This window comes from Eublepharis macularius, chromosome 12 (assembly GCF_028583425.1).
Source record: "Eublepharis macularius isolate TG4126 chromosome 12, MPM_Emac_v1.0, whole genome shotgun sequence".
NCBI lineage: Eukaryota > Metazoa > Chordata > Lepidosauria > Squamata > Eublepharidae > Eublepharis > Eublepharis macularius.
The window spans coordinates 27,368,809-27,394,027 of NC_072801.1; the positions used below are offsets into that span (position 1 = coordinate 27,368,809).

The 25,219-nt window shown below is 46.0% G+C and overlaps 1 protein-coding gene across 1 annotated transcript in view; it reads right to left on the minus strand.

The window, feature by feature from the left end:
- Positions 1-25,219, minus strand: part of CACNA1H (calcium voltage-gated channel subunit alpha1 H) — a 143,735-nt gene that overhangs the window by 29,646 nt on the left and 88,870 nt on the right. The window contains exons 13-23 of the mRNA XM_054993682.1: positions 22,135-22,225; positions 21,147-21,355; positions 18,523-18,939; positions 16,698-16,798; positions 12,953-13,076; positions 10,984-11,052; positions 8,662-8,846; positions 6,291-6,417; positions 5,016-5,141; positions 1,578-1,667; positions 469-682 (exon numbers count right to left, since the gene is read on the minus strand). Of these exons, the coding sequence (XP_054849657.1) occupies positions 469-682; positions 1,578-1,667; positions 5,016-5,141; positions 6,291-6,417; positions 8,662-8,846; positions 10,984-11,052; positions 12,953-13,076; positions 16,698-16,798; positions 18,523-18,939; positions 21,147-21,355; positions 22,135-22,225 (1,753 nt within the window). The remainder of the gene's footprint in view (positions 1-468; positions 683-1,577; positions 1,668-5,015; positions 5,142-6,290; positions 6,418-8,661; positions 8,847-10,983; positions 11,053-12,952; positions 13,077-16,697; positions 16,799-18,522; positions 18,940-21,146; positions 21,356-22,134; positions 22,226-25,219) is intronic.

A 25,219-nucleotide genomic window follows, 5' to 3' on the forward strand; every position in this document is an offset into this window, starting at 1 on the left:
TGGTCTTTCCTTAGTCAGTGTGTTGTTCCATTTCACATTCTGGATTTCCTTGGAGGTGTGAGGAAAGAGGTATTCCATTTGGTTTCACCTCCAGAGGCAACCATTTTGGGTCTGGCTCCATCTCCCGTGGAAGCCATTTTGGAGTGGCACTTAGCATCCCCTCTCAACATTCCAAAGGTGCCTGTAGCCTCAAAAAGGGTGGAGACTCCTGGCTTAGGTGTTAACAATAGGCCCCAGCTCAAGTGAAGTCCTGAGTCCCTTCTGCCAAGTCCATAGTAGGAGCCAATGGGGAACCCCTTATCTCTGACTCTTAAAGCATCTCCAAGAGATTCGACAAAGTATCTTTCCATCTCGTTTTCAAAATCAAAGCAAACCAAAAAGAAAGCACGATAATAATTGAAAAGAAATTCTTGCTTTGGAAGCAGGCAAGGCTCAGAAAGATTGTGAATGGTACCATCGTCTACCGACCAGACATGTATATCTCCTTACTCCTGCGCTTTTTCTCCAGCCGACGCAAGCGCTTCTCCTCCCGCCGGCGGGCCTCCTCAGCCTCTTGGTGTTGCCGACACTTGTGGAAGTTCTCCACCACCACCCCAACAAACATGTTGAGCACGAAGAAGCTGACAATCAGGAGGAAGGAGATGAAGTAGAGCAGCATCCACGGGTTATGGTTCTGGCTGGGCTGGCGACGGAGGCAGAAGGGGAATGGGAAAAGACAGAAGAAAGGGGGATGAATCGGAGAGAGCACAATACAGTCTACCCACAGGGTTTGAACCCCAGACCTGAAAGCTTGACAGGCCAAGCCACTGTCAGTACAAGGGTCGCAGGTTGAGGTGCACGGCCCAGTGAATGAGGTGGCAAATTTTGCAGTAGGCTCAGGCAGGCAGGTGGGCTGGAGAATAATGCAGGTAATTTGGACGGTCCCTAGAGAATTGCAGAAACAAGGCTCGAAGCTGGCTGTCGGCCAGGCAATGACTCAGGCCCAACCTGTAAATATTTATAGCCAAACTAGGGCAGTCAGAGACTATTGATAGCCACCACAGCAGTTTTCCCAAAGGAGGGATATGAGGGCCTGCTCTCCGCTGCCACCACCATGGTTGGTCAGAGGACAGTACTGCAGCTAAAAGCTTAGCAGGGTCACATGGCACTTGATTAATTCTTTCTACTGCTCTTCCTGAATGAGGCATTCTTTTTTTTGCAGCCTGAACACCATAGATGATGGTGCTCGGGGCCACTCAAATCACTCATTGTGAGAGAACGGCACAATTTGGAGTGCTACCATGAAACTCCCAACAAAATGGGATCCAAAATGGCAAAGGGGGAGTGGAGCATTTTGCCTCTAATGTGCTGATTCACACATGGACATGCATTGTCCATGCAGCCTTACTTTGCATTTCTGAATGAATCAGTCACAGATCAACCCCCCAACCCCATCCAAGACCTTTCACACCCCCTCAAATGTAATGCTTTCCAATGGAGCTAGGTCATGTTGTCTGTCACCAGAGGAGGTACGTATAGATGTGAACAAGCCCTTAAGCTTCTCCCCAAGAAAATCCATAAGGATCTGTAGCTTCTACCTGCTGGTCGATCCCCACGGCGTCCAAGCCATCGTACATGATGTTCACCCAGCCATCTTTGGAGGACAAAACGAACAAGGACATCAGGGCCTGTGAAAGCAACCCGCCCCAACAATCATCAAAACTACTACATACAGAGAAAAGGGGGAGAATAAACCTACAACCAACACACAAGCCAAAGAGAACCAGAAAAGATATGTATGCATATCAAATCTACAATTTCGAACAAACAATCTAAACAACTGAGAGGAAGTGTTGTCTAGTGGCTAGAGTCTGCAAAACCCAGGTTTGAATCTCTTCTGTGCCATGGACAGAGTCTCTCTAAACGAGACACATTACATGCGGATGCTCAAGTGAAGGGAGGCGCAACTTTTGTCGGGAATTGTAGTGTAAAATGACAGATCAGAAGCGCTGTCATTTTCACCTCTTTAGAGCTGGCAGGCTTTCTTTGCAGAGAGTTTTCACCTCTCTACAAAGAGCAGATTGCTCCTCTGAGGGTTTGTTAATTCCCCCTTCTCTTCCCTGAAGGCTGTGTTAATTTCACCTCCCAGTCAGGGAGGCAAAAAAGAAATAAACAAACCCTCCAAGAAGGGATCTTTGGCTCTTTGTAGAGAGGTAAAAGTGATGAAGCTTTTGGCTCCGTCTTTTAAACTCTGACATTTCCCGGCTAACATTTTGTCTCCCTTCACTTGAGCGTCTTTACGTAAGAGGTCTCCTCTAGAGAGACTCTTGACTTTTGGCCGTTCACACACTCTCACAGTGTTGTCATGAGGAAAAAAGGAGAGGGATAACAATGTAAGCCACTTTGGGGAGAAAGGCAGTATATAAATATTGTAAATAAATATTACATATCCTTAATTAACAAGCAACATTTTCAGAGACAATAAAATACTATGCAGAGCCGGTGAAATAGCCATGGACTAACAAATGTGTTTCCATTGCTGTGCGGTTACTTTAACAAAATATTCTAAATGCCCCTATTTCTATATGAAAACAATTAAAAACCATATACACACACATTTTATACAAAGTTGAAATATCAGAAATACAGATAGATTGTTGGTGTCTTGTTAGACCATTCCTAGCCAGTCACCTTTTATAGGTTTTTTTCTTTAAAAAATACAAAAAAACCTTTATTTTATAAAACAACATTAAAAATGTTTAAACAGGGCCGATTCCAGACGGCCCCCTGCCTCGCGAAACGTCGCGCGTCGTCGCACGTCGTTGCGCAGAAAACGCGAAATATCGACGTCGCGCAAAACTCGCGCGAGAAAACGCGATATTTCGCGTTTTCTGCGCAACGACGCACGACGACGCGCGACGTTTCGCGAGGCAGGGGGCCGTCTGGAATCGGCCCAAATTAAAATGAGTGAAACATATACTAACTAAAAAGATTTATACTAAAAAAATTAACTAATCATGGCATGGTTACTTAACTATCAATTACTGATACAATAGTATTTTTTGTACAAACTAGTTAGCAATTTCCTAAAATAAATAAATAAAGAAAGAAGGCCAATGACATTTCTGCTATATCAACATATCTCCAAGTATCTCTGTCAGTCATCAGAATGACCCAACTTTTGCCACTCACTTATTTGGGTATTTTGTGAAAATGGTCCATCAACATACTTTTGGTAAAAAGATAGGGAGTGTGGACTAAACTACTGCGTACTGTATGTTGCTATAAGTTATGCTCCTACTAGGTAATTTCTGCATAATTGAACATGTCACGTTAAATTGCTCATGCTGTTTTAGCTCTGTATCAGATTTTTGCTTGTTTTCCATTGTTTATTGGATGTCCCAGGCCAGCTGAGACTGGTCATGATCAATGGGGGATTTGAACCCAGGTCTTGGGGTTCCACACTAGCAGGGCTCTGAGGGCTCCACGCTTTTGGGGCTCCATCCAAGGATAAGCCCACCTAATTTACTCCTTGCCTTAGAGTGTTGGATCTGGGCAATCCAGGTTTGAATCCCCACTCTGGAATGGAAGCTCACTGGATGTCCTTGGGCCAGTCGCACAGTCTCAGCCTACCCTACTTCACAGGGCTGGCTGACAAACTAGCAAAATCTTAGTTCTACATCATACGGAGATCATAACTTGCATTTCCTGCTGCATTTCTGTGTTAGGATTTTATTTTAATGCTTGCATTAAGCCATCTTAAGTTCAGTTTGCAAAGCAAGCGGGACACATCTAGAAGGAGGCAGCTAGAAGATGCTAAATTTGCAAGTTATGATGGGTTCGAGGATCTAAAACATGGGGTACCACATTCACAAGAACAGTGAATGTGAACAAAATCCACCCCAGTGTTACTGCATGCCTGTAATTACTGCTTTCTCACCTGCCCCTATTCTAGGATTGTGTGAGGACTCTATCCATGCTCTGATGTATGGTTTTGTGAGCTCCAGGGGGGAGCTCTCAGCATTGAAAAGAGGGTTTGGGCTAGCCAGGCTTGGCCTTGAATTAGATACTACAAAGAAATCATTACAAAGAAAAAACCCAGCAACCCGTGAACTAATCTTTGTTTCCTACATGTACAGCCAAATCCCACTTTGCTCTCTTGCAGTTTTTCTCACCGGCTTTCTTGAAATAAGGTCATGGTTCCTGCCATGTTGCCACCTCTTCGATTAGTGCCAAGTTATTAGCAGGGCCTTTCACAACCTGCTTCCTGCCTCTCTCTGGTCCCAGGTAAACGGCTCTGAAAAGCTGCTCTCAGATCCTGGCTGCCATTCCCAATTTTCTGGGCCAGCCCCAGGGCTCAAAGCAGCAGCTCCTTCCTGGCACACTCTCTGATCAGCATGCAAAAGAGAGGTCCTTCCAGGACTGAGGTGGAAATGGCAGGCAGAGTCAAGAAGTAGAGAGGAAGGGGGAAGGAGAGCTGGAGATGAGACTGGGGATGGAAAAGAAGGAGCCCTCGGCAGCAGAGGAGAGGAAGCTCAGGCAGTGGGCTTGGAAGCTGGCATTGGCTTGCCGTGCTTAGAACTGTCCAAAACGGGGTGTAACAGAAGGATCAGAACACACTTGGGAGGGAAGAACCTAACATTTTAAATGTGCCAGATATATTTTGAAAGCAGTATTGCTGTCTGTCCATCTTAAATATTCAAAAAGGAACTTTGGGGTGTGTGTGATAAGAATGATAAGGAAGAGCAAACTCTTGCAAGTACTAATTGGCTAGTGTCTGAGACGCCCTCTTCTCTGAAGAACAGTAGGACTGCTGTTTTTAAAATGTGTGATTTTCTCCCCCAGTAAGATGGTGGTAATAATGGCACACATGCACACTCACTCTCAAAAGCAGACTGCATCCCTGGCCCGTGAAGGAAGGGGCAAGACTGAGAACAGAGGTTTGATCTGCAAGACACGGATCTGCCTCAAGCAAACGGCCCTTTCCGTGGATGAAAAACCCGCTGTTCAGAAAGCATGTTGGTCTTCGTCCTTACCTGCCCCAAATTGTCAAAGTTGTATTTCCGCCTCACCCATCGGTAGTGGGCGTTAGTGCAATCGGTTTTCGTGGAGATGTTCCGGATGTCGGTCCCTTCACAGTAGTAGAATTTGCCTTTGAAGAGCTGGATTGAAGGGGTGCAGGAAATTAAAACCAGAGATAGAGAGAACATTGGGTTTTCGTTCTTCATCCTGATCTGACCTACAGAGGCTATATAAAATTATGCATGGGATGGAGAAACTGGGTAACAACATCATTTTCTCCATCTCCCATAATACAAGAAACTCAGGAACACTCACTGAAGGCGATGGAAAACAGATTTAGGGCAGACAAAAGACAATTGGTTTGTGGAACCACAGGCACAAGATGGCTTTAAAAGATAAGACAAATTCAGTGTCTACTAGCCAGGAAGTATACAGCTGAATACAGTTCATCACTAGAGAGCAGAGGTGGGCATGGACCGGGAAAAACTCATGGGCCATGGGTCCGTGGCGTTTCACAGACCACAAACGTTTCACGGTCTGGCGCCGGTTCGCAAACTGACTGGTTCGTTGGGGGATTTAAATGTTAAAGCACTCTCGGCGCTACTTGCCAGCAGCACTGAGAGCACTCTAATCCCCTCCTTGCTCCAGCTGACTGGTGGGCCCACCAGTCAGCTGGAGCAAGGGGGATTTAAATGTTAAAGTGCTCCCAGAGCCACTTGCCAGCAGGGCAGGGAGGCTTTAATGGACCATGGACCAATGGACTAGCGAAAAGTCCGTGGGGTCCGTGGAAATAATAATAACATAATAACATTCGATTTATATACCGCCCTTCAGGACAACTTAATGCCCACTCAGAGCGGTTTACAAAGTGTTATTATTACCCCACAACAATCACCCTGTGAGGTGGGTGGGGCTGAGAGAGCTCAAGAGAACTGTGACTCGCCCAAGGTCACCCAGCTGGCTTTGTGGAGGAGTTGGGAATCAAACCCGGCTCTCCAGATTAGAGTCCCGTGCTCTTAACCACTACACCAAACTGGCTCTGGAACCAAACTGGAAAACGGGCATCCCATGACCTACCAGTTCGCAAATGCCGAACCGGCCCAGTCCGTGTTAAAGTTTGGTCTGTTTTCTGGTCCATGCCCAACTCTACTGGAGAGGGTAACATCAGGGAAACATTTTGGCCTCTGTTGTGGGCCTTCTGGTTGGCCAGCCATGGAAACAAGATACAGGACCATGTGGAATTTTGACCTTCTCACAAAGCAGATTGTATCTGGGTGGAAGAACATTACCTGCACTCCTAAAATGCCAAATATGATGAAAAATGCACAGCAAATGAGCACAATGTTGCCGATTGGCCGGAGGGAAGATATCAATGTCTCCACCACGAGCTTCAGCCCTGGCGCTCTGCTAATGACTCTGGGGAAAATAAAGCAACATCAGAATCTGCATATGTCATTAAACTGGCTTTTTTGCAGATAATGGCACACTTCCTTCTTTTCGTTGATTATTACCAAAATAAAATAAACCAGGAACCATTCCTTGAAGTGAGGAAGAGGTGGAAAGATTGCTCAGGGAAAACCCCAGAGAAACCCCCAAATAAAAACCTTGGTTTCATTCCTGGCAAACGATCCACTATAAAGTGGAGAAAGTGGATGGAGAGAAAATTCTCTCTCCCCCATAACACTAGATCTTGTGGACACCCAATTCAGTCAATGCACAGGAGACTCCATATGGAGCAACAACAAAAACAGTCCTTTTTCACACGGCACATACAGAGCTTCTGAATGTACTGCAACAGGGTGTTGTGATGGGCAACAGTATAGACAGCTTGTGTGATGTAGTGGTTAGAGCACTGGATTAAGATCTGGGAGACTCAGGCTCAAATCTTTGCCCCTCCATCAAAGTTTTCTGCTTTGGGCTGGACACTCTCACGTAACCTAATTTCCCTCACAGGGTTGTTGTGAGGATAAAATGGAGAAGGGGAGAATAGTGTTGTAAACTGTGATGTGTCCCCCACTGGGGAGAAAGATGATAAACATTTAAATAAAATAATATTCTGAAAAGGGACTAGACAAATTCACGGAGGTCTATCAATAGCTATTAGCCATGATGGCTGCATGGACCTTTGCTTTGACCCAGCCAGGCTCTGTGAGAACCCTTTCTGAGTCTCTGGATTTGTACTGTTCATTTCTGCAGTAAACACTGTTGTTCCAGTCTGGCTGATACAGCACAAAATGGAACATATATTGAAAGCGTCGCCTGACTTTTTGCAGAAAAACCAAATTGCTCCTTGGTGATACAGAACACAAAGAGTCTACAGATGCTCAGAGTTCTCTTGGATTATTTCCTGCTGCGGTTCAAATGCAAATGTGCTCCAGGCCAACATGCGGGGTTGGGGAGGGGGGAGGAAAGCATGCTGCTTCCCAAACTGCTACGCAGCTTTGCAATTTCACATGTCATTGAGATGACGGGCACCCGCCCGACACAGAATGTTCCCATAAAAATGTGGCGAGGAGAGAGCATTTATCTTGCCCAGGGTAACAGGACAATAATGTTCCCTGCTGCAAACAAGCGCAACCTTTCTCAAAGCACTGGAAAGTTAATTGCATGCGAGAGTCTTGCTTTGGCTGTCTAGTCAGGTGCACCAAGAAGTGCCTTTGTAGGATTACAAGCTCCCCTCCGGCCTGCAGGGCACTCAAAACACAAATACTTTATATTCACGCTTCTTCTGTTTGAGGAGATAAGTAACAGAGAGCCTTATAGTTTCCCAACATCAAAATGAGCCCGTGAATCGGGGTCAGCCTTGCCGTTATATCCTCTGACAAAGTGTAACAGCACAGCAGTCATCTCAGAACATAAACTAACATGTTTGACAAGCAGAGTTCAGTAAATTGCCTTCAAACTGATGGCTGTAATGGGTTGAAGTTGGGGCTGCCCTTGGAGGCACTTTGGAAATAGCTGCGGGTCAAGAAAACAGCAGCCAAGCGCTGGTATGGCACCAACTAGAGGGATGGAGCATCTTCCACTCTTAGACGAGCTACCTGGGATGCCAAGCAGCTGGTTTGAACTTCTAAAACCCCAAACTACAGGACTGGAGGCCAACCAAAGCATTTGCTTGCAGCCTCGTTTCCTAAGGGGCAAACTAAGCACCTCATAAAAATATTTTTATTCTCTCTGAATTGTGTTGGTTTACCTACAACTGGTTCTTTCCCTTGTTTAGAGGATTCCTCTTAAGTGCTCAACCTTCCTGCCCCTATAAAGAGTCTGTCATGATGAGTCTGCTGTCAACAACTATTTTTAATGTGATTCTTTTAACTGGGTTTTGCTGATTGCAGTCGCGTGATCGTTTCTCTTGTTCATTGCCTCTTGAACCCTGAGCAGCTGAAATAAAAAAGTAAATAATAACACATGGAGCTTTCTGATTTTTTTCAATTGACATGGAATTACGCAGTGTGTGTGTGTCTGTACAGGCCAAATTTGCTCATGGGAACACTGCAGGTGAAGAGGTGGTCTCTCTCTGGAAAGTGATTTTTCTGACCAAACTCACCCCCTGCTCCAGCTTGCTTTCCCAATCAACAGGGACCTTAATTTTTTTTCTCCCACAATCAGGAGAGCAGCAGGCCCCAATCCAGATCAGTTCTGTAGGGAACAGCAACCTACCTTAAGGGCCTTAAGGTGCGCAGGAGCCTGAGCACCCGAAGGATTCCCAGGATCTTTGCTCCACCTGCAGATGCCATGGAAACAATGATGTCGATGATTGAGACAAAGACCAGGACTCCGTCCAGGACGTTCCAGCTGCTCTGCAGGTAGGTGTGTTCCCCAGAAAAAAAGCCCAGAGCTACGACCTGGAAATGTGGGGGTGGGGGAGGACAACATTAATGTGGCCCCTTGGCCTTCCTCAGGTTGGGTGAAGCTATGCGACACACGGTATTGGGTGGTGGTCTGAAGCTTGAGCAAGAGATGATGTCAGGAAATCCACAAATAGATCTCCAAGAATGGATCTCCTGTTTTTTCCCCCTCCAAGCTTAATGGCAGTGGCAAGGTTGGTGGGTGGTCATGATGGAGGAGGATGGGGCTTGATCCATTCCCCTTGCACCAGTTTCCTGATTTCTGTTGCTCCCAAGGAGCTTTATTATAGGAGTCCCTGTCTGTTTTCTTAAACAGAAGCTTCAGGAAGACAATGGATGTCAACAGAAAAGGCTCAAAGGGATTGGAGGACAATCAATCCTCCTTCCCTTCTGCGATGGACCCCCGTCCTGCATCCTTCTCTCCTGCAACTGAAATAAAAAATGGGGAATCTATTCATGGGTCTTCTGACATCATGCTGAGTTTGACCCTGAGGTGGTCGAATCCTGGGACTCGGCCACTTTACATTATAACCTCAGATTGTTAAAGATGTCATCCTGTGTTGTAAAAAGGAGCCCCCCCCCCCCAATGTAGAAAACCAGAACCTTTTGTGTCATGGGAAGGTTGATTTTTATTGTGTACTAGCAACAAAGCCTGTTGTGGGGGAAAAATACAACTGGCTCTACAAAGGGCAGGGCAGGCGGGGCAGGCATTGCCGCCTCCACTGCACCCCAATCTGGTCAAAGGGAGGGCAGGACCACCGGGCCTGGCATTGCATCCTCTGCCGCACCCTGATCTGGGCGGGGGCAGGGCAGGGCAGCTGGTCCTGGCATTGCCCCCTCCTCAGTGCTGACTGATCATGGCAAGGAAGGGCTGGGAGGTGGGCACATCTGTTCTGCCACCTCCTTGCCCTATTTGGGCTGCAGAGGGCTTGGCAGGTGGGTGGGCCCTTCCCTCTGCCATCCAAACCTGGGCCTGATTTGGGCTGCTGCAGAGCCCAGGAGCACTGCTGGGAGGGGGAAAGGGCCCTGGAGCACTCCTACACCCCGCACCTGCCTGATTTGGGCTGCTGAGGAGCCTGGGAGCGCTGCCAGTGGGGGGGCAGAAAGGGCCTGGAGCGTTTCTGTGTTGCACAGCGGTTGAATTGGGCCTGCTTTGGGCTGAAATTGCCCTACTGTGGTGCGCAGGAGCATGCTGGACCATCAGGGAGTGTGCCAGGGAGGTACATTTCCCAGCCTTCTCTCCTCCCATTGGCCTGGCTGCTGAGAGGATGGAGATCAGGTCTACCTGCCCTGCAAATCTATGGCAGGTAGACCTGGCTTCTGAGAGGATGGCAACCAGGTCTACCAGCCCTACAAAGCAGGTAGATCTGGGCTCCGCTTGTCAGGTCAAGATTACCTTGTTGCAACTCCATGGTGAGTAGACCTGGGTTCTGCAGGTTGGCAGGAAAGCCATGCTGCCCACCCTCATCTCCCCTCCCCTGTAGATCGAGGCTTGGGGTGGAAGGCTGAGGGGAGAGAGCAGGCAAGCCCCCCTGCCCCCCTGTGCCCCCTCCCCCCCCGCAGCAGATCAGGGCTTGGGGGTGAAAGGCTGGGGGGGGGGAGCAGGCAAGCCCCCCTGCCCCCCTGCCCCCTCCCCCCGCGGCAGATGTCAATGATTTTTAATCAGTCATCTCTTCTGTATTTTATTTCTATAATTACCTTAATTTATCTTAGTTTTAACCTAGATAATCAAATTAAGTTTTTCTATTTTTTCCAGAATTCAGATGTTGGTCTATTGTACACACAGGAAGCTAATTTAACCACAGAATTACAGCTTTGATGCAGAAGCGGATTGGCTGTTAAAACAGTCCAGGAACAGGTTGAGCTGAGAGGTCTCCAAAAGAGCCTCTTGACTCAGAGTTATCCAGAGGTGACCTGCAGCCTTATGTCCATCATAGCTGCTCCTGAGCAGCTCTGATCAAGCATCCCAGTGCAACTGCCAGCACAGCTGGAACCTGGCTTGGCCCTGGTTGCCAGCAGACAGACAGGACAAAGGCCCACAAGGAACTTTCCCCCACGAGATGGAGGGGACCATCGGCCTCTTCTCCATCTGATTTGATATGGGGAAGTGGGAGATGGTCAGACGAGCACTTACCTTAACCATCATCTCGACGACGAAGATGGCTGTGAAGATGTAGTTGGAGACACTCAAGAATATCCGCTCCTGCAAGAGACAAACCTTGGAAGTGGCAAGTGGAAACACACAAACAGCCCTCCACAGGGTCTGAAGCTGCTCTCAGGCCAGCAGCTGCTCAACACAAAGCCTTCTTTGCATCCACCTGAGAGGTATTATGTTCTCACGGATGCCTCCTATCGATGGTCCGATTTCCCCTCTCATCCACATCTGGAGTTATAAAACTATTTGCATAAAAACATCTGAAAGAGCCCTGCCAAATCTGATCAAGGGCCCATCAAGTTCAGCCTCCTGTTTCCAGTGGTAGACAGCCAAATGTCCTTGGAAGGCTCCAAGAGGGGCACAGGGGCTAAAGCTTTCTCTTTTTCTTGCCCCCTATAGTAGTACGCAGAGGTACGCATGGAGGTTCCATTTAGCCATTACAAGTAATAGGCATTGGGGGACTGTCGTTCGAGGATTCCTCAAATTCCCTTAGAAGCTGCCTAAGCTAGTGAAAACCACTTAATCTTACTCTGCAACTTGGACACATGATATCAGATCTCTTTAAATATCTATTAACAGCACTGCAGCCCTCTTCCTCTAGGGATTGAGACCGGGGCCCTGGGACAGGTGGGTTAACTCTGCCCCCAGTGCCATCTTGCCATCTGCCCACCACTTCAGCTGTGATTTTCTGTCTCGCCTTTGCGTGGATATAAGGGCTGTAGCGTTGCCAACCTCCAGGTGGACCTGGAGATCTCCTAGAATTATAACTGATCTCCAGATAACAAAGATCTGTATCCCTGGAGAAAATAACCAAAAGAGAGGCTCCCCCAGTTCTAGGAACAAAAGTATAAGGTGGACCTACCATGACCGGAGGTGTGGAGATTGCCAATTCTCCAATGGAATAACTCAGTATGCCATTAGCTATTTAAGGAATATATGAATTTTAACCTTTTCCAATGTAGTTTATAACATGTAAAGTGATTATGTGCTTACATCAATAATTCCAGTAAATATCCCTATATTTCATACAAAATACGATTCATTCCATAAATACATTTCAACCCCGCATACACGGTTAACAACTTCTATGTACAAGAATCACCAGCTGTCAATGGAAATAATGTTAAGCTTTTATCTCATGTAACTTTGATCATTATTCTTCTCTCCTTTTTAGGCACGCTGTGGAGGAACCGAGAAGTATCCATCCCCCAGGGTCAGGTAAGTAGAAAACAGCTGGTCTCCAGAGAGTAAATTCATATTAACAAAGATGTTTCTTCTCTTTCAGGTAGGACCCCAATCTTGGGGGGCATGGAAGAAAATCCATGAGCCCTCTGCCCACTTTACTTTTCACTCCCCAAACCTTGCCCTCCCCAGGCTCCACCCTCAAAATCTCCAGAAATTTCCCAACCTGGAGTTAGCAACCCTAGCCATAAGTGTGAGTCAAAGGGATTATGTCCCTTTGGCTCTTAGCCTGTGGCTTGCATCTGGAGCCTTTAAACAAACCAGCACCCGAGTTGCAGACCAGCCCCAAAGAGTTGGTTGCTTTGATTGTTGATTTATTTATATTGTAAAGGGGGGGGCTGTTGTGAGCTACTGTGAGTCCCTTTGTGGAGAAAAGCTGGATCCAGATATTTAAATAAATAAATACAAATAAATAAGAGTCTCCGTTGGAGCTACCAGTGATCATAATAGTCTACTGGGGGGCACAGAGCATCTCCATGTGTGTCAAAACCACAGGGTGCGAGAATCTCTGTGTGAAATAGTTAGTTCTCCTCTTGCCTCAGTGCTACTCTTCTGACCCAATTCCCCCCACCCAATGGCTGGTTTTTCCAAGTTCAAAGCAATGGGGCAGCCAACCGATTCTCATCCAGTTTTTTCTTTCAGCCCTGGGTCTTCCCGCCCACCATCTCCTAGCCAGGGTCTGTTCGGGGAACTCCGTGGGGCTCACCGTACTGTTGGGATCTATATCCGGCCTCTCTAATGCGATGGTGATGCAGTTCAGAAAGATGAAGACCAAAACCACATGGTCAAACATCTTGTGAGCTATAACCTTCTGGCAAGTGGCCCGAAGCCTGGAATTTAAGACAGAAAAATGAGAGGGCAGTTAAAGCTCTGCAATCATGTATGGAAGCCGTGGGATGCAGCTGTGTTGTTTTCAGTGAGAAATATCTTAGACCAGGGATCACGAATCCTTTTGAGCTTGTGGTCATCTTTGGAATTCTGGCACAGGGTGGTGGACGCAACCCTGACGTCCACCACTAACTACCACCACCACTACCTCACTAACGTCTTAGTGAGGTAGAGCTAAACACACTCATACACAGGAAAGCCCATGTGCAAGGGAGAAGAGGGGTAATTTTGAAAGAGAACGAGAATAAAATCGACACTGTGGTGGCAACTGCTATGGAAACAATGTTTTAAAAAATCTGCACAGCTAAGCAGATCTCCAATGGCCAATCAGGAGCCCTGTTGGACAAGAGGCCCATGTGATCCCACCTACTTTCTAAAAACATTTGGTGGGTGTGGGTGCCATGGTGTCCACAGGTGCCACATTGGGGACCCCTGTCTTAGACAGGTGTTGGCAGCTGCTGGCAGCAGCCAGTGCATGTTGAGAAGCCTCCAAGGGACTGTAGCAGCTGCTATTAGAACTGATAGCTACAAGCATCTCTAGAGAGACAGGCTTCTTGGTCAGGGCTATAACATGTTCACCCACCTACAAGATGTGCCTAATGGCAGAAAGGAACAAGGACAACAACACAGTGCAATGCAGGGGAAGGCTGCTTTGTCCAATGGCAGAGAAAGAGAGAGAGAGAGAACAAAATTACCAGACCCTTTGCTTGTCTCAGCTGCATGCTCAAACTCAAGCAAAATTCATCAAGGGGGTTGTGAGTGATTGGAGCACCTTCTTTGCCAGGGTGGAGTAACCATTTAACTTATTGGGAAAGTCCCTGGTGGGCCATTACCCTGGAGGGCCACTGGCAGGTAGGAGCAAGCCATCAGGGACCTGGCAGTCTTGGCAGAACTATAAGAGTTGCTTGGCTTGATCTTGGCGGCAGAGACATCCGGGTAGAAGCCAAATGGCCCTTGGAGTGCTGCCAGCCTTGCACTGCCCACACTGGTTTGCTCCTGGGCCATTTTAACATCCTTTGCTGATGCATTTCTGGCCCACTTTTGTCTCTGTTCAAGACGGTTTAAAAGTTTCTTTTCCAGGCCTTGCCAGGATCCAAGCAGAATGTTCTAAGGAGTGTATCAACAAAGGAGCCAAACACATCCCTCAAAAATATCTGGCTACTTTGTGCTTCTAGAAGCATGGAGAATTTAAAGGAAACAGGCAGAAATTCAGCAGGTGGGATTTTACAGCACTCCCTCTCCAAACTTCTCCTGTTGAATATCTGACTCACAGCAGTCAATGGCCAACTTCTCCCTCTGGCTTTGCTAAGATAGGTCAAGAGAAGTTGGTCTCTCATTACCATTCTGTACTCCGGGGGGAGGGGGGGACATCTTGCATTTTAGCTCACCCAAACTCAGTGTTTTCGTGAAGTTAACCCTAAACATATTTCCTGGGATGCAAACCTGACTCAGATCTGCACCAATGTATATGGGCGACCACCACGCCTCTGACAAAATAAACATCTGTGTTGGTAGAGAAGGGTCCTAAGTCCTTAAGGTGCAACAAGACTGCTTGTTGCTTTGGCTACAACAAACTAACTGTTCCAGAATTAAAACCAGCACAAATCAGGTATCTCTCTGTGTGTGCACCATCAAATCACAGCTGGCTTCCAGCAAGCCTGTAGGGTTTTCAAGGCAAGAGACATTCAGAGGTGGTTTGCCATTGACAGCCACTACACAGCAACCCTGGTCTTCCTTGGTGGTCTCCCATGCAAATACTGACCAGGGCCGACCCTGCTTAGCTTCCAAGATTTGATGAGATTGGGCTACTGGCATCATGCAAGTCAGATATTCAGGTCTGATCAGGATCAAAATATTAATGTATAATATACAAACTGAGGGCTTGTGAGGAATCTAGAGGGCGTGGTTTGAAAATCTCATTCCCCTCCTAAAAATCTTCCCTCAAGCCTTTTCTGAGCTCTCCCCTTTAATTGACACTCAACTGCTCTCAACATTCTCAGCTCCTGCAGCCCATTCAGCTTCATCAGAATGGTTATTTTTGGTGTGTGTGGGGTGGATGGGTCATTTTTCTTTCTGTTAACTCACTAAGTAATATTTTCCTACATATCTGGGAAATTTCCAAAGTATGGAGAGATGCCTTCTCTTGTCTTGGAGTGACTGCATTGTGTCTCTTTCATGACTAGTACAGGAGCTGGCCACTTTAATATTAGGTATAGAGTCTCTCTACACAAGACATCTTACATGAGCATGCTCAAGGGCAGAGAGGTGCAAAGTTAGCTGGGAAGTGTAGTTTAAAAAGACAGGGCCAAAGGCTCTGTGAATTTCACCTCTCTACAGAGCTGGCAAAGGGAGGTGAAATTGACAGAGACTTGGGGAGGCAAAGAGGAAATTAACAAACCCTTTGAGGAGTGATCTTTGCCAGCTCTGCAAAGAGGTGAAATTGACAGAGCCTTTGGCTCTGTTTTTTTAAACTACATTTCCCAGCTAGCATTGTGTCTCCCTACACTTGAGCGCTCTCGTGTAAGATGTCTTGTGTAGCGAGACTCTTACATGGGGACGCTCAAGGGAAAGATCTTACACTTGTTCTCCCATTGTGGATAAACACACACTGCTAGGGAGACAGAGTACACTTGAATAAAAGACCACACAGACAGTAAGTCACTTGAGGATCCCTGTGTAAGATCTCTTGTGTAGAGAAACTCTATGTAAGAAGAAAAGGTTTAGATATTGTGAGAAGAATCTCTGGGAGGAGGAAGGATTTGGAAATCCCAAGGGCTTCCCCCCTCCCAGAAATGCTCTTGTCCAGTCCTCTAAGCTTTTAATTAAGGGATTGATCTTTTAACATTATTTTAGTCTGGAATCTATTATTTTAAGTTGTCAGTGATCTGTTTTCATGGTTTATGTTTTTATGCTAGGCTGAGTTCATAATGTCAAATTTTAAAGTAAATCTTTTAATGTTTTGTTTTTTATTAGTAAGCCACCTTGGGCAGATTCCTGCAGAGGGAGCATAAAACTGTTCTAAATAAATAAGCTCACAGAGTTTTAAGCAGGCAAATTCCCTCCCCAACACCTTTCCTTTGACTGTCTCTTTGGTACCTTCAACATTCCATCCCTTCTGGAGCACTAGCAGCCCCTTGCCAGGCTGTTTTTAAAGGATATTTGTTCCCCTTTCAGTTAATTTACAAAGTTGTGTTTTCCCATATACTGAGGGAGCGCCGCCCCTCCCCTCCCCTCCCCCAGGCTCTGACCTCATCTACAGGCTGGATTTGAATGTCAACATATGGGAGCAGCTGGCCAGTTTACTTATAGATAGGATATTGTTTCAGATTGGGAAGGTTGAAAATGTCAGTTCTGGAGAGGCAGCCTCCATCTCACGTTGCTCCCAACAAATCCATGTTCTGGTGCTGCTGGTGAAGTGGGTGAGAGGGCAGGAGGAAACTCCTCCAGGGGTATCTTTTTCTAGTATCCTGAGTATGGCTTGCCAGAATGCAGAAATCACAGCTGGGGTGGGGTGGGGGGGATCAAAGGACAAGATTTGTGTATCCTAAATGAGCAGGTCTTACCGATTCTGCGGAGAAAACAGGTAGAGGGCCCAGTCTTCATGAGTCCTGCACCACTCAGGTTTGAAGGGCTCCAAAGTCTTCCGAATCCGGTAGCAGTAACTCTGGATGGGAGACATGACTTTACTGGAACACTTCCATTGCCAATGGGTTGCTCTCTTCCCCTCTGATACCCACGTTTTCCCCATGACAATCTGGAGCCTCAAATGGTCCCTAACGCTGACCTAGTTTTATTCATCGCCTATGAAGATCTTGCTGGCACAGGCCCCTTTTAGGGACAGAAACTGCAGGCCAGCAGGCACAGAGGTGAAAAAGTTCCTGGTTCATATCCAGCTTCTGCTACCAACTCAATAACTAGTCTTAGGCAAGTCACTCTCTCAGCCTCACACCCTTCCTTCCACAACATGGAGGATAATAATACCAGCTACATTGCAGGGTTATAGTGAGGATAGCATTCTTGAAGTGCTTTAAACAGGGCAAGTGTTGTCAGGATGGGGAATGAACCAGGTGCACCATGGATTTGGAACTGCTTCCGCACGCCACCAGAATGGCAGGTGAGAGGAAGGAATTGCAGACAACTGTAGATGATCCGTTTGCTGAATGGCACTGAACCCCTTTGGCCCAGGCAATCAGGTGATGCCAGGGAGCCAATCCCATCCCACTGATTGCTATGTATTTAAGTATTTATACCCTGCTTTTCTTCCCAATGGGGACCCAAAGTAGTTTACAACATCATTCCTCCACCCCTCCATTTTATCCTGACAACATTAGGCTGAGAGAAAATAATAATATTTGATTTATATACTGCCCTCCTGGACAACTTAATGCCCACTCAGAGTGGTTTACAAAGTATGCTATTATTATCCCCACAATAATCACCCTGTGAGGTGGGTGGGGCTGAGAGAGCTCGAGAGCTGTGACTAGCCCAAGGTCACCCAGCTGGCTTCAAGTGGAGGAGTGGGGAATTAAACCTGGTTCTCCAGATTAGAGTCCTGCGCTCTTAACCACTACACCAAACTGGCCCAAGGTTATCCAGCAAGCTTAAGTGGCAGAGTGAGGATTCAAACTTGGGTCTCCAATCCAGAGAAAGCTTCATTTGTTGAGTTATGTCTGTTATGCAAGCAGGAGAAGAAGAATAGAATCATAGAGCTGGAGGGAACACCAAGGATCATTTAGTCCAACCCCCTGCAGAATGCAGGAAAATCACAGCTATTCCCCCACTCACCCAATGAGCCAGAGAAACACAGAAAACCTCCAGGATCCCTGGCCAACCTGGTGCGGAGGACAGTTCCTTCCTGACTCCACCAAAGTGGCGATCGGCATTTCCCTGGGCGTAAGAAAGGGCCACGGAAGCTGAGCACTGGCTCATCCCTCCCTGCTTTCCCTCTCAGGATCGGCCTAAGTTCATACTGAGTCATAGAACCAGTATTGCTGACAGAGGGCCATTTAGCTTTTGCTTAGAAACTTCCAAAGGAGAGCACGAAGAAAAGTGGCTGAAGACCCACCCGGCACTCACTTCTCCCCACTGCTTTTCTTGGTCCCCTCCTCTCCGAGCATTCTAAAGTTCCACTGGGAACTGTTGGAAATTTGGGTGCTAGTCCTCTTGAATAAAATAAGAGAACCACCTTAGCATCAGTGCCAAACCATAAATGATGAAAAAGCTTCTTCAATCCCATTTCATATACTGAAATATTAGGGAATATATCCAGATCCTGTAGGCAGCTGACAATCTCTGATGAAACAACTCAATCACAAAAGGTGTCAGTGCTGAAAGCAAACCCGGCAGACTGCAAGCAGAAAGAGAGCGGCTTGGGGAAAATATACTTACGTCCTCCAGGTCGTCGTCGTAGTCCAGGGGATCATCTTTGTGACCATCCATGTGCAGGTAGAACTCGCTGGGCACGTGGACCATTTTGCCATTACAGTCCTGGTACTCGGCAGGCACCATGGCCATGGGACTGACACTTAAGGAATGGCGCATGCCAGGCACCTGCAGAAGCTCTGGCAGGTCCAAGCCTCCCCGGCAATCCAGGGAGTCTGCTCGGCGGTGCAAGGGAGGCCGGCTGACCGCGCTGAGTTTAGTGTCCTCCGATTCGTCGTCAGTGCTGCCTTTCCCTTCCCCAGAAAGCAAGGACTCGCGCTCCCCAGACTGGCTCTTCTTCTTGAGGCTTGGTGCACGCCCTAAACTGTTCCAGCTGGAACGGCGGCTGCCCCAGTTGGCGCATGGGGAACTGCGAAGGCTGGACTGAGAGAGGGGAAAAGCAAGTCAGAGTTGCAAAGAGCAGCCCCCAAAATTTAACTTCCTGTATTTCTATATTTCTTTTAGCTCGCCTTTCTCTAAAGCTGAACTCCAGGAGAGTTACAATAATAAAACAGACAGTATACAAGTAAAAATCCATTTAAAAAATCTAACAAACAGGAGCAGCCACTAAAAAAGCCCTTAATCCAGCAGTAGATGTTCTAACTACCCTACAGGAAGGAAGAACCAACAGGTCTGAGAAATGGAGCTTCCGCATAAGGTAATGCTGAGAAAGGCATCTCCATAGGTCTCAGGCCATGAAAGGCTTTATAGGTAACAACCAGCTCTATAAATTGAGCTCAGAAATAAGCCGTCAACTTGTGCAAGGATCTCAAAATAGGTGTAATGCATGCCAGGCAGCTGGCCCCAGCTAGTAAGCAGACTGCTGCAGTTTGTACCAGTTGAAGTTTCTGAATTGTCCTCAAGGGTACCCCATACAGAGTGTGTTACAGTAGTCTAACCTTTAGACTAATCTCACAGGAATCAGCAAGGCCACATTTGCTGGGTGCAAGGAGGGACAACAACTGCTGAACTTCAGGTAATGGACAGAAAGCAATTTTTGCTATCTCTCCCCACTGGTTTCTTTTGTAAATATGATTGTTGGGGGGGGGGCGATTTCTCCCTGATTCTCTTCACTGCGGTTCCAAAAAGCAGCTACCTCTTGAGGGGAAAAGGTCATTTTCTTTGGTTAAATAATGAACGATTCATTAGCTGCTTATCTGTCTTGCTTTCAACCAGGAGGAAACAAGGGAACTGTTGTTACCTGGGGCATAAACCAGGCATAAGCTAGGATGAAGGTAACTTCATCTTTAAAGATAATTGCAGCAATTCAATTCTAAAATTTGTTAGGCAGGGATTCTTTCATCTAAATATTCTCCATGCTTCTGAGGTGCTTTCCCAAATCTACTGCAAATTCTGGGTCTAGTGCTTCCACTGCATTTAGGTGAACCCAACAGGCACAGGAGACTTCAGGAATGTTTTAGCTTACACTCTGTTGTAGGTTGTACTGCACGTGCATTTGTGGCTCCTCTGTTAGGGGCGGAAGGCACCTGCTTAGTTTGGTAGAGCACTAGATAAATTTCTACTGCTTTGTGGCTGCCACCAGTGGGTGATGGACAGTTTTGAAGTTTGGTGGGGAATGAGCACAAAATAGAAATATTAGAGGTATCCCCCTTGGTTTCCTGTTCAGTTAAGATAATCCACTGATTTCTGCCAGATCTACCTGCTGAGTGGGGTGGGCCCTGCTCCCCAGTGTCAAAAAAGTGGCTCGATAACCAGTGTGGTGTAGTGGTTAGAGTACTGGACCCAAGTTTCAATCTCCACTCAGCCATGGAAGATTGCCAGGTGATCCTGGGCCAGTCACACACTCTCTACCTACCCAACCTTGCAGGGTTGTTGCGAGGATAAGATGGAGGAGAGAAGTAAGCTACTTATTTCAGAATCTGAGTTTAGTTTTCTGAATTTTCAGATTTTTCATATACTTGTCTCAGATGGGTAGCCATTTTGGCCCACAGTAGAACAGCAAGATTCAAGTTCAGTGATACCTTAAAAGGTATAAGCTTTTGAGCATTAATGCTCTCTCTCAAAAGAGAGACTCTCAAAAGCTTATACCCTGAAACTCTTGTTGGTCTTTAATGTATCATTGGCCTTGAATCTTACTGCATATACTTGGAATTTGAATGCTGAGGGATGTTTTTAATACATCCTTTAACTCTTGCTGATGTACCATCAATCCTGGGTCTCATTTATTTATCATTTTTGTAGTTAAAAGGTAAAGGTGCAAACACTGAGTCATTACTGACCCATGGGGGGATGTCACATCATGACATTTTTTTGGCATTTTTGTTACAGGGTTATTACCCGCCAGTGGGAAGAAAGATGTATTACAAATAACAAAAATAAATAAAAAATAAATAAATGAGATCCAAGATTAATGGTACATTCGCAAGAGTTAAGGGCCTATTAAAAATATCCCTCAAAAATCAAATCTTGAGTATATGCAAAGTCTGAAAATTCTAAAAGCCAAACACACGCTTTGAAACATGTCCTAATTTTAAACTGGCGTAAACATTTGCATTTGGGGTTCATGGCTGTTCTTTCCTTCCACCAGGCACCCAAGTCAACCCTGCAGAGAACTAATGCTTGATAAATACCAAGGACTTTTGGTCGAAGCTCAGAGGGTCGAGTGATACATTGCTGCCTCTTCTGGAATCCACAAAAGGGTGAACAGCATCCATGTGTGGGGAACACTTTGGGGTGGGCATGGGAGTGGCAGCAGTGCGCATGATGATTGGAGGGGGCATGCTCCCTTTGCCCTCCAGGTGGCCATTGGGTGTGACTGCTAGGGAATACATCTTCATCTCTGGAAAAGAAAAGAAAGTGTCAATCAGTGGGATACTGGGCAACACCACGAACACGACAATTCCTCTCTAAGAATGTATTAGGAGGGCGAGGAGAGAGTGAACTCTCTCGATTTTATTTTTCTATTCATTAATACATTCGGCTAGTGGATTCATTTATCCGCTTTTCACAGACAACATAGGTGGGATTTATATGGACGGAATCTGTGTCTATAACTGAAGAACAAGCAACATTTCTTCTCTTTTCATTGTTGGTATTTTACAAACAACATCGAAAGTATTTTTATGTACGTAATCTATGGGCATATTATGGAAGCACAAACAAGACTGAAAAAATGTATACAATTTATAGGGAAAATGGAGTGCAAGGAAGCAGGCAGTGGTGCAAAATTAAAGACTCCTTGGTTCAATTCATACAAGAGGAAAGCAAAATTGCAATGCGGACTTCTGGATCAAAACAGCGGGGGGTGAGAAATTTAATATCATCCCTATTCAGTGGTTTGACAGCTCCCAGTTGCAAATTCTGGCAAACATCTGTTAAAGAAAAACCACTATTCCTCCTTCTCCCAATTCAGAGGAGACACAGCATGTCACGAAGATGCAACTTTCAAACCCCTCCTCTCCAACACAGATTTTTGGTTTCACTTGGGGGGAAAAATGGCTGGTTCTTGTGGCAATACAATTAAGCGCCTGGATGTTTTCCTCTGAAGGAGAGAAATGCTGTATTCTGCAGCATTTCCCACTGCTATTCCTCTTCAAGGAAACGGCAACCCAGCCCTACCAGAAGCCCGCAGTTCTTTCAGCTTCTCAAAATCCTCTTCAAAGTTGGTTGACGTTTTGTCCTCGTCAGTTTCGGACCGATTGGCGTCACCCTACCGAGGAGAAAAAAGAATAACTAATATCTTGATTTGCATTTTTGACAGTGACCAAGGTTATAAAACAGTTCCAGAGTGAGGGGGAGGGAATGCCCTACTAGGAGGAACTGCATTCTACAAGGTAACCTCTACATTTCACCTCCGGGCTGCAGAAATTTCCGTTGAGTTCTGGTTTAAATCACGTCTCTTGCCTGGAGTGGAGTGGGATATTATCAAAGCCCAGGAGCCACTGAACCCGAACAGTCGCCACGCTCCTGCTGGGGGAATGGCTGGCCATCAGAGGGCTCCAGAGCAGCACCTGAGCATGGACTTTCCTGGTCAGGCCTGCCTGCTACTATTCCTAGCTTTTACATTTGCGAATTTTTTAAAATGTCATTTGTACCCTGCATTTCTTCCGTATGTGAAATCAAAGTGGCTTATATCATTCTCCTCTCCTCCATTTTATCCTTGCAACAGCCCTATGAGGTAGCAAGGTAATCTAACAAGCTTTCATAGGAGAGTGGGGAGTTTGAACCTGGGTCTCTTGAGTCCAGCACTAACCACTACACAACACTGTCTCTTAAGAAATCGAGAAACTGGCTCTCTAAGAAACCAGTTTTCTGACTAATGATTTTCTTTCTGTTATATAGATCCAGAGGAGTTAGCTGTGTTAGTCTGTAGTAGCAAAAATAGAAAAGAGTCCAGTAGCACCTTTAAGACTAACCAACTTTACTGTAGCATAAGCTTTCTAGAATCACAGTTTTCTTCTTCAGATGCATCTGACAAAGAGAACTGTGATTCTTGAAAGCTTATGCTACAGTAAAGTTGGTTAGTCTTAAAGGTGCTACTGGACTCTTTTCTATCTGTTAGGATCTTCTGTGCCTTTGCTCACTGCTTCCCCCCTTGCCAAAATATACCCACATTCTTTGGAACTTGGTTTCACAGAAACAGAACTAATTATATAACATACAGAAACTTTTCAAGGATATACCTTTGCTTTTGCATAATTTTCCTGGTTATAGTGCTTGGATTTGGGTGAGGAGGAATACACCAAACACACACACACAAACTCTTCCTCAAGATGCAACCGATCAGTCACCCTTAAGGTGAGTTCACAGCATGAATGAAGGGAAGGCGTATAAAGAGCTGACCACAACGTTCTTTGCTGTGATTGCTCGGCAGATCCTTTTGTGCTGCTCAATGAATAATGCAGCCTTTTTTTCTTGAAAGAAACGAAAGGAAAAGAAAGGCTTTTCCATACATTTAAATCACAGCCTGAAACGGCTCCAAGAAGAGCCATTAAGCACTAGCAACAAAACACAATCCCGGGTGTTTTTTTCTGTCTATAATTACATATTTATGGAGAACATGGTATACGACTGCCAATTTCTCGCTTTCTATATGCATGCGATTCATGCAAACAGGAAATTGGAGAATCTGGAAAAGGGCTTCTTCATTATAGCTTATGCACCAAGTTATTTTGATGAATGAAATTAATGCATTATGTCTCAGAGGGTTTTTTTTACTTCTTCCATGAATTTAAAAAAAAAAAGCTCAGATTCAGTGCCAGTGTGTGTTCTATGGCAAGAGAATGCAAAGTCGCCAACACTTGGTAGAAAAGATGCATTGTTTGATCTTAAGGGTATATGCAGGTTTAATGGTCTCATTCCCAGACAACTCTTGGAATTGTAGTCCTGTGAGAGGATGAGGCTATGACGTCCTAAGATGTCACACCATGGGCTGGATCCTGTTGGTTTCTTGAGTGGAAGAACAATTTTTTGGCAATTCAAATCTCACTATCTAGAAGCATATCATGAAATCAGGTTTTTGGGCCGTTTCCGAGTTTGGAAGTGAAGGGGTGTTAGTGGGAAAGAAACTCTGTTGGAAAGGAGATTAAGAGCCAAGCTACAAGTGACGCCTGACACAGGTTGGACACTTGTCAGCTTCCCTCAAGTTTTGATGGGAAATGTAGGCATCCTGGTCTTGCAGCTGTAATGGAGAGCCAAGCTGTAAAACCAGGACGCCTACATTTCCTCCAGGCACTAGCCATGTGCTTCAGTAAAGTAGGCAGGGTCATTGTGAAGGCGGAACAATTTGGGGTGTTTTATCCTTCTTTTCCTCCACTGATCATCATCTCTTTGGGCTTCTCTGTGTTTGTGCATATTTATATTCTTTAACCGATAGAGTTGCCAACCTCCAAGCTGGGCCTAGTGATCTGGAATTACAACTGACTTCCAGATGACAGAGATCAGTTCCCCTAGCTAAAATGGCAGCTTGAGAGGGTAGACTCTATGACTTTGGAAACTTACTTTTAATTAACTCCGTGGAGGGAAAGTATGTCTTGTTTTTTTAAAACTCCATGGAAGGATGATGCATCTTGATTTTTTCCCACCCAGTGCTCCCCGGGCAATGGCATTATCTCCCTGCCAATTAGATCCTAGGAACATGACCCCTCCCTCCATTGGCTTTGGAATACAGGGATACATAAAAGCAGGATTTTTATTTAATGCCATCGTGGTGCTGGTTGGAGTGCTATTCTGCTTGGGCGTTAACCCACTTCCATCACAATGCTGCTACTGTTTTGCCAAGAAGTTTCCCGCTATATTGTGCACCCACCCGTGCCTTCTTTGGGCTCTGTTGCTGTGTGTGGGGGAAGAGTACTTGAGGGAAAACTTGGCAGGTCAATGGTTTAGAGGGTGGACTGTGTTCTGTGTGATTTTGGTGCCATTAAGTGCAAAAAGAGCTGTCCCAGACTCTCGTTTCCACAATGCCCCCTTGAAAACAACAGCATTTGTCTTTGCATATGTTGCCAACACTTGCCTGTGTGTGCAATGGGGCCAAATGCATGATAATGAAAAAAAAGAATGAATTAGATCTGAACTAGCAATAACAGACTGGAATTTGTTTGGAATTTGGATTCGAAACTGTAATGAAAAGTTTCTCAGTGCACATTCTTACGTTATACCCAGCTGAGATCCCTCCCCTCTCCAAACCTCACCCTCCCAGGATCCA